At 43.8% G+C, this 9,764-nt stretch overlaps 1 protein-coding gene across 1 annotated transcript; it reads left to right on the forward strand.

The window, feature by feature from the left end:
• The first annotated feature begins 496 nt into the window (after nucleotides 1–496).
• LOC147896987 (uncharacterized) lies at nucleotides 497–1,842 on the forward strand. The gene is made up of 2 exons (XM_087381463.1): nucleotides 497–850; nucleotides 990–1,842. Exons 1-2 carry the CDS (start codon nucleotides 656–658, stop codon nucleotides 1,626–1,628), a joined length of 834 nt encoding a protein of 277 aa, XP_087237589.1. The 5' UTR covers nucleotides 497–655; the 3' UTR covers nucleotides 1,629–1,842.
• The last annotated feature ends 7,922 nt before the right edge of the window (nucleotides 1,843–9,764 follow it).

Raw genomic sequence — 9,764 nt, forward strand, 5'->3', positions numbered from 1 at the left:
TTTCACACCAGTTTTTGTGAGTTATTTCTTCTTTTATGACCCACATTAAGTGTGTGCATGACAAAGCTTCATCTGTGCAAATGATGCAAGGAGAAACATTCAAGCAGGGGAGATACAATCAGGTGTTTCCTGAGCTGGCATTGAGTAGGCGTGGGAAACAAGAGCAAGAGGTAAGCTGGTCGAGACAGGTTGAGGAGATGGAGAGGGAAGGGGAGAAGGGGGAGGGAGGAGGAGGGGGTGAGGGAGGGGAGAGGATTGAGGGGTGGAAGAAGCAGAGGAAGCCATAGCCAAAGCCAAAGCCATAGCCATAGCCATAGCGAGGAAGCTCCAGAGCCAAAGAGAGAGAGAAGAGAGAAGGGGAAGGGAACGAGAGAAGAGGGGCCGTCGATGTGGGAGAGATCGGAAGGTGGAGATTTGAAAATGGAGACAAAGGATGATCCGAAAGAGAGAAGAGGCAACCAATGGGGACTCTGCAAACGGTCTAAGGTACCCCCCTCTTTCCTTCTACATGTCCTCGTCTCTCTCTTCTTTGTGTACTCCTCTCCTCCATCGCCATAGCCAGCCTTCGCCATAGCCAGAACCTCTCAAGCTCCGTCTCTCCCCCCCCCCTCCTTCCTCCTTCCATTCCATCCCCCCCCCCCCCCCCCCCCCCCTCATGGCTTCCTCCGATGTTGCCCCTTCCCCCGACGCCCCTCCTCCTCCCCCTCCCTACTCCCCCCCTGACCCCAAACCTGACTCCAAACCCGAGAAATCCCCCCGCTCTAAGAAACCCAAATCCCCCTCCCAGAAGAAACCCCGTGCTCCCCGCGGTTCCCCCAAACCCCCCGCCTCCCACCCTACCTATCTCGAGGTAACTTGCTTTTTTGGGTTTCCGGAGCCTGGATCCGTCCATTTCATGCGAAACCCCGCTTTGTGTCTACCCAATTTGCTTGCTTTCGGATTGGTTTGGGTCTGATTCGGCTTTGGCTTGCATGGTTTACTTTGTGCAGATGGTTGTAGAAGCCATCCTTATCCTCAAGGAGCGCACGGGATCTAGTCCGCAGGCCATCGCCAAGCACATCGAGGGGAAGTACAAGTCCGGTCTGCCACCCAATTTTAAGAAATTGCTATCGGTGCAGCTGAAGAAGCTCACTGAAAAGGGGCATCTGACAAAAGTGAAGAATTCCTACAAGCTCACTGATAAATCGAAGAAGATAGCGAAGGCTCCCAACGCAGCTGGGGAACCGAAACCGAAACCGAAGAAGCCTGCTGGCCGGCCGAAGGGCTCAACTACAAAGGCTTCAAAGTCCCCAAAGAAGGTGAAAGCGCCCAAGGTAACGAAGCCTCCGAAGGCACCTAAAACCAAAGCTACAAAAGAGCCAAAGATCGGCAAGCCAAAAGCTCCCAAGACTCTGAAATCTCCGAAGACAGCGAAACCAGCCCCAGCGCCAGAGAAGGTTCCTACACCGAAAAAATCTCCTGCCAAGCCTGCTCCGAAGAAGCCTGTTTCCACTCCAAAGAAGGTTGTCCCCAAGAAGCCCAAATCCGTGAAGACAGCTCCAAAATCTTCGAAGCCCAAGGCCGCTACCAAGAGCAAGTCCCCTGCTAAACCGCCTTCTGCTAAGAAGGCCAAGCGATCTGCGAAGTGAAATGCACGACGTTTTGTAATGGTGTTTCTGAACACCCACCTCCCTTGTTGATGTGTTTCAGCTCTGAACCTTTTGGAAGGAATTTTTGGTAGATAGTGCAGGTTAGCCTCTTCGCTATTTACCCTTGTCCTTATGAAGGGTTGCTCTCCTTGCATGTGCTCTTTTGATCCGCGATTTTTCCTATCCTCAAGGAAGGAGTATATCCCTTTTTGTACATAGTTTCTGTAACGTGTGAATTTTGTATCATCGTTTGAGGCGTTTTAGTTGCATTAGCTTCCGAGTGCTTTACTCAAGTTATTTCTTATTGTTTTCATCATTCTAAAAGCAGAGGCATTTATGATGGGGATTATATACTTAAATGAAACGGAAATGTGGCCGAATGTGCCTAGCGTGGGATTACTGATTGCCAATTTTATGTTGCGGGTGGTTTTATCATACTGTATTGTACTTCCTTTTTGATAAGTTTGAGATGTGGAGATCGAGAATTTGGTTTTGTTGAGAAAGAAGGGGTTTTTGAAAGTTCGATTTACTTGGACTCTGGCCTCTGAGGACAGAGGCTGGCTGCACGTTAAGGCTGCTTTTGGTTCAAGGGATTTGCGATAATTCTAATTGAATGGGAGTGGGGATAGAGTCAGCATGAAAACCCAATATGTATATTGAAAGTCTTGGACAGTTGCGGTTCTTTAGTTGTGGTTTTTTACTTTTAGAATTGTGCTACACTTCAATGAATCTGAATTTCTTCCCGCCATCATAGGATGGATGGACAAGCAGCGATCGTATTTGAAGCAATGGTTTGTATAATAAACTTTGTTTAGAAAATCTATACCCAAGATAGTTATGGGGAAAATGGCCCTAGTTTAACAAGGGATCATGTATGTATGAAAACACTTGCCTCAACTTGTGGGTTTTATGGGTCTTTAGACATTGTTGATTGTTAGTAAGAAATAATAAAGTGGAGATTGTTTAGTAAGAAATAATAAAAGAGAAGCTTTGAGGACTTCAATATCCATTAGGATTTACGAAGGTTCTATAGTTATTTGTATGATCTCACATTGATTAAAAGTCATTGCCTTTTTTATTTAAAAAAAAACTAAAAATTAAAATTGGAAGGTAACTTTGCATTATTTTTCCTTAAGGTTTTATGATTAATACTCGCATATAACTCCTTTATGAACAATGGAGAGTTTGGTAATACTTGCAAAGTTTTGATTCATTTTTTGGCATTATCTTCATAAACAAATCTAATAGATGACAATCTCTTCATTAGCAAGCATAAAGCTCGTTAGGCAAGCATAAAGCTTGTTTGGTTGGCATGAAGCTCCTTAAAGAAAAAAATCTAATTTTTGTTAAACAAGTGAACTTGCTTTTTTGCTAAATGGCTTTATGAATAATGAATATTTTTTTAAGGCAACGACTTTAGCTCACAAATGAACACGCGAGACTTGGATAAGCGATCGGAAAGCTTGAAGTGACTTGAAGACTTGTAGCTAGAGGACGCCAAAGCAATCGGGTGGAATGTTAGGGGAGTGTTGCAAATAGGCTAACGTAGTGCTTAAAAGTGAGTTCGATAGAGGTAGTGAGTGTGGATGTCGTTGTTTGTGGTGGTGGAAGTATGGATTATGCCACTCTTTGTAATTCTGAGCAATTGAGGTATGCATTCATCTTTTGACAAAGCTCAGTACTACAAAGATCAATGCTACAACGACAACATAGAGTAGCTCAATTGCTTCAATTTGTGGAGCTTCGTCCTTTGTATCCTCTTTGTGTTCTTGTTTTTCATCCTCATTTATCCTCTCGTTTAGTACTTTCCTCCCCTCTATCCAAATCAACTTGTCCCTCCTCCCTCCCCCCTTCTCTCTCTCTTTCCAAATCAATCCCTCTAAGGGCACTGCTCATGAATACAAGTACTCGCTTGTTTTGAAGAGTGAAAGTGAGTAGTATAAGGTTTGAAATAAAGGTCTCAGTTGCATACCTAGCATATAAGATAAGGAAAGGTTGCCATTAGTCCCACCTTCCTCCTAGCAGTTGGACACTGCGAGGACATGACTAGAGCAATTGAGTTGCATTTTCAACTACAAGGACATGACGGATACAACAGAAGGCTCTTCTTGATGATGATTCATCGTCCAACCATGGCTTCAGAGTGCCTCCTTTATGCAAGACCTTGCCTTCTTTCATAACAAGGTTCTCTCTCTAGAGACCCACTTGAACCCAGCATTTGCTAGTTGGACTCCTCTTTTGGTGCCATGTCCCATACAAAACCTTACTTTAAAAGCCCTCTTATGGGTTCTTGCTTTGCACCACTTCTTAAATGCCTAGGCCTAGAAACAATCTTAGACCCAAACCCTCAAAAGCCCCACTAACTGCAAGTGTTGTTGAGCCCTTTGGTTTCTTGCCTCAACATAACCAAGCCTTCAACTTCTGTGATTATGGTTGACGTAACATTCGCTTCCCCTTAATAGCATTTACGTCCTCGAAAATAGAATTGGGAAACTTGCTCTGGAGATTGCTTATCCTTTTCCATGTTGAACTCTCTTTAGGTCTATCTTTGCACTTAACGAGACATTGTTACCATATTGTACGTCGTATTATTTTTTCTTGTCTGTCTAAAATTCTTTTCGCTATGTGGTAAAGTAGCAAATTCAATGAGTTCAACTAGGACTTCATTTCCAATTAAATTTTCATCATCTCCTAACTTTGTTTTTATTTTCAGTATATGTGGTAAAGTAGCAAGTTCAATGAGTTCAACTAGGACTTCATTTTCAATTAGATTGTCATCATCTCCTAACTTTCTTTTTAGCCTACTCACATGGAAAATTGGGGTGTCATCCTTCGAGTAAGGCAAGTTCTTGAATTCTCTTAAGTATTGTGAATGGTCCACAATTCCTAGGAGACAACTTCGAACATTTACTTGTCTTTAATGATTTTGAATATTTTGGTACCTTGAGATAGACTTCTCATTTTCTTGAAACTCCAACCTTCTATGGTGGGGGTTTGTATGTATAACTTCTTGCTATATCTTGAGCCCTTCAAATGCCATCTTTAGCTAACTTAAGCATTTGATTCGTATCCTTGAGAAAGTCTTTAGCCGCTTGAAGCTTCTCTTTTTCGAGTCCCACTACGACTCGGGCTCTAGGTTGAAACCCACACATCATCATGAATGGACTAAAAACTTGTAGCTGAATGTTTGGCATTGTTATATGTAAATTCTAATATGGGTAAATACTGTTTGCCATTTACTTACATATGTTCGTAGCATATCCTCAATGACTTGATTGACCCTTTTAGTTTGACCATCACTCTGTGGATTTGATCCACGGTGTTCATATTCAAAGAAGTTTCCAACCTTGTCAACATAGCCCTTCAAGAATGGTTGTCAAATTTGCTGTCCTAGTCACTAACAATATTGGTTGGTAGCCCGTACAATTTATAAATATGCTCCACAAAAAGCCTAGCTAATTCTGGAGCTTTAACCTCTTCATTGATTGGAATAAAGTGAGGCATCTTTGATCAACCAATCCACAACTCCTTTGTGTCCTAAATAATCCAATAATAAAATCCATGGGGGTACTTGCCATTTGGGAGACCTCCTACGTTAAGGTATTCAGTCTTAGTGACTTGGCATCAATACATAATCTGGCCATCCTTATCTATTCCAGGCCAAAAGAATTGCCCCTTCACAAGCACGTATGTCTTCTGAATTCTCGGGTGTTCAGCACTCAGATTATCATGATATTCGAAAAGAATTCGGCACCTATTATCATTATTATCCGGGACACAAACTCTACCCTTGTAGAGCAGGTAGCCATATTTCCATTTGAGTCCTTTATCACCAGCCTGTGGTGTGTCACCATTTCCATGTGCCTCCTAAGTGAAAGCTTCTCGATTAGTTGGATCCCTCATCTTAATTGCTTTCCATATTTCAGAATAGTGAGGATCAAACTCACATTTTGTTAGAAATGTCACTGCCCCACCTATGAGCCCTCGATTAGAAGGGATAAGGGGGCATGAGACTATAGAGGGATGGGGCTGAGAGTACCTAACTTTCAAGAGGCAGCACCCTATGTGGAATTGTGCCAACAGACACGAGAGAGGCTGGCATGCAGTACACTTGGGGGCCTGGCATCAGCAACCCAAAAGGCCCATAGAGGGGGACTATTTATAGGCCAGACCAGCTTGATCTGGTCGGCCTAGATTCAACCCCAAAAGGGACCCTTACCTAGTTGGTACAGTTGGCTAAAGCCGACTGACCAAGTCGATCAGTTTGAGGGCTCCAGGCCCTCGTTTTAAAAGCCCCCCATTCCCCCTTGATTTCTCATGACCTGCACAGAACAACCTTGCATAGGCAAGCGCGCAAGGAGAGGAGTAGGCTCAGGTTTTATTCTAGCATCTCGTGGTGGCTGGTTGCATGCTCACCTTTGAGCTTTTGTTTGCCCACATCAGTGGATGAATATATCTCTGAGTTTTGCTATCTTTCTCTCTCCTTCTTTTTGAGTGTTGTTTGAGCTACGATTGGGAGTGTGAGGTGTGAGTGATTCTATCCTCTATTATCCAACATGGTATCAGAGCAGGGTTTCCAAATCTAAAACGGAGTTCCTCAGCAACAAGGCAACTCCAATCAACACTCAGGTTTGTTGTGTGGTCAAATTCTCTACTATAAATTCATTTTTTAATTTGTTGTTCGCTATTACAACAAGAATGGACAGGGAAACTAGATGGGTCGAACTACCGGTGAAAATCCCGAGTCATTTAGTAGCTCGAAAGTTGTGGAAGCTGAGAATGGGAGTGGAGACAAAGCCAAAAGATATGCTGGACAACAAGGGGAAGATTCTCATTCCAGTAGATCGAGAGGAGCTTGAAAATTGGGAAGACAGAGATGCCCATTCCCTAGCATAGGGATCACGGCGGACTCTATTCTTTTGCACATCCAAATGGCTGAGAAGTCTATAGAGGTGTGGGCTATTCTGAAGGATCTGTATGAAATAGACAACACATCTCGTATCTTGCTTCTTCAACATCACCTGTACAACTTGGATATGAATGAGGGGGACAATGTTCATAACCATATAACAAAAGTCAAGGTGATAAGGGACCAGCTCGCTGCAGTTGGTCAGAAGGTAGAATCAAGTCATCTGGCATTGCTGACATTACACAAGCTACCTCGCAGTTTCAAGAGTTTCGTGACTATGGTCACTGCAGGACAAAGGACCAAGCCTCTCACCTTCAAGCTTTTTTCCATCCTGCATAGACGAAGGAATTTTACCAATTTTGCACAATAGGATGTGTAGTATCATCACCAGTCTCCACAAATCCTGGTCTTTCCATTTTCCTTGCATCCTACATCCATTTTGCATGACCTATCCTGTGGTTTGACGCACCTGAGTCAACATACCACACATCATTGCTTTCTTCTACACTTGTCACAGAATTGGTCATGTGCTGCACCATAAATAGATGCTCATTTCTGTCATCACTCTGTCTACTAGAGAATGCATAATTGCCTTGCTGCAATTTTCTAGTCATGATGTCATTATGCTTTTTATAGCAGTCTTTAACCATATGACCCATTTTACCACATTAGTAGCATTCAACATTGTTGTTTGCATTTTGGCCTCTCTGCCATCCACCACGACCTCTTTGGCTCCCCCTGCGTCTAAAGTTACCACTTCCTCCTCCATAGGACTGGCTTTCTTGAATTTGCTGCATATTCTGATTTCTGCCACGGCCTCCAAATTAGCTTGCTCTACCTCTGCCTCTACCTCTTCTAGCATTTGAGTAGCTCCGGGCCTCTTCGGTCAATCAACCCAAGTATGCCCACGCTCCTCACAAATGAAGCATCGCCCTTCCTTTCGAAGCCGAAGCAAATGGAGGCAGCGCTTCTTGCTACCCCTAGCGAACTTCTGCTTCTTTTGAGATCTTACTTCGCTAGTGCTAGTGGCTACATTGAAGAAATTTCTCTTGTTCCTTGCCCGAGTCTCAAGTGTAGACAACTTCTTGGTCGAGGCGATCATATCATCATAAATGCATGTGAAATGTATAGCCTCCTTCAAGGTTAAGCTCCTATTGTTCTTAACATGCAACCTACATGCAACTTGTATGAATTGGGCAATCCGGCCACAAAGAAACCCAAAAGGGTCATAGGATCCATCTTTGTAGCACGAGTCTGAAGGTCACAAAAGTTTTGGAGATAGCTCTCAAAAGTGAGACTTTGTTTGGTCATATCCAAGGCCTTAAACTTGGCCACAATGTCATAATCATCTTCCTTTTTTAGAAACTCGGTTCTAAAGGCTTCCTCAAACTCTGCCCAAGTAGATGGCTGAAGCCTCAATTCCTTCCACTAGAGCAAAGCCTTCCCAGCTAGATAACTACAACGGGAAATGCTCACGGAACCTGCAAATCCTTGAAAAACATAGCAACACTCTTCGAAAATACGCACAAACTCTCAAAACTCACAAACGGAAGAGACAGAACAAGCATGCTAGGTACAATCTCCTCCCATAGGTGTGGTGCTCTCCTTCCCCCTCCTATGTATTGTTAGCTGGAAAAGAAATCAAGACAAGAGGCTAGAGGATAGGTATGGCAATGCTCAAGGGTCATAGAGGAATGGAGAACGTGAGGGCGAAACGTTATCATGGGAGGGGAAAAGGGATTAGAAGGGGAGGGAATGAAGAGGGAGACTATGGCACAATGGGAAAGGGAGAGGGGAAAGAGAAGCATGTACATGATGGAAGGAGGAATGTAAAGAATATCAAGGGAAGAGGACCATGCTTTATTTGAAAGGAAGGGAAGGGGGAAATCAAAGTACTAGCTAGGTGGCTTTACAAGAATGAGCGTGTCTCATCAAGGAATAGCCCCCTCATTTTATAGCTAAGAGAGAGGGTCTCTCCCAATAAATGCATCCTCCCACATGCATGGTGTGTGTGGAAAAGTCTCCCATGTGGGCTAGGCGATTACGCACTCTCAATTGTGTGCGACAATGCTTTGCCTCATTTTTCCACATAAATCAAGCCCCATATCTCAAGTCTATGATACTCCCTTGGTCTCTTCCCAATTTTATAATATGTTCAAACATCTAGGAGGACAAGTGGAGGGTTGGCACAAGGAATCTAACCACCTCATCCTACTTTCCCCATTATTTAACTTGCACTCTTGGACCTTCTATACCTCCCCCACATGGGCCTATCCTATATGGAGGGAATAGCCCAATATAATATCCATCTCCACCTATTTTATATTACTTCTCCCATGGACTTTGGGCCATATCTCACTAAATGCAGCCTAGGTGGAGGGGTGGCACATGGAGGAGCCATGCCACCTTACATTTTATAATATTACTACCATGGATTATGTACATCACACCTTATGGGTCCTCTTACGTGGAAGGGTGGCACATGGTCATGCCCTGCCACCTCAACCCTGGGCCCTATGCACACCATATTTTATTATAGTATTGCCACACATACAAACACACACTCATATTTATGCATTTTTCCCTTAGACAAATTTATCCATAACAGTTTCGGATCCCCCCCAGGCAGGGAATGCACAGCATTTCCATGCCTAGGTCCATCACGCACAAAGAAGGGCTTGAGGTAACGCTGGTTGATCACCTTCTTGCCATATGGCTCATGCAGCTCCTGAACTTGTATAATGTTCCTTGATGACTTTGTATGGACCGGTCCACAGTGGCAGAAACTTCTTATCCATTTGGTGGTCCAATCTGTTATCAAAGCATAGCACAACATCCCCCTCAGCAAAACGTCTTTCCCATCCCTTGCGAATCTTAGCATCCAAGTGGGCCTTTTGTCGATTCTTTTGGATCTTTGTTTAGTGTAGTGCAAGGTGTCGGGTTTCACCTAACTTCTCAAGTTGTACCAATTTGGCCTCTACATGTTCACCTTCTATCATCCTCTGTTCTTGTGCCAATCTCAAGGCTGGAATCTCTATCTCTAGTGGTAAAACTGCCTCAGTACCATACAGCAACTCAAAAGGAGTGTGACCTGTAGACGTTTCATGAGTGATGTTGTAAGCCCACACGGCTTCAATGACCTTATGACCCCACTGGCTCCTATTCCCTGTGGCCATTTTTCCCATGGTTTTACAAAGGAGGCCATTGGTCTACTCCATTTGACCCAT

The sequence above is a fragment of the Dipteris shenzhenensis genome, chromosome 11 (genome assembly GCF_047967505.1).
Source record: "Dipteris shenzhenensis isolate YYH24624 ecotype China chromosome 11, Dip_SZ_1.0, whole genome shotgun sequence".
Classification (NCBI taxonomy): domain Eukaryota; kingdom Viridiplantae; phylum Streptophyta; class Polypodiopsida; order Gleicheniales; family Dipteridaceae; genus Dipteris; species Dipteris shenzhenensis.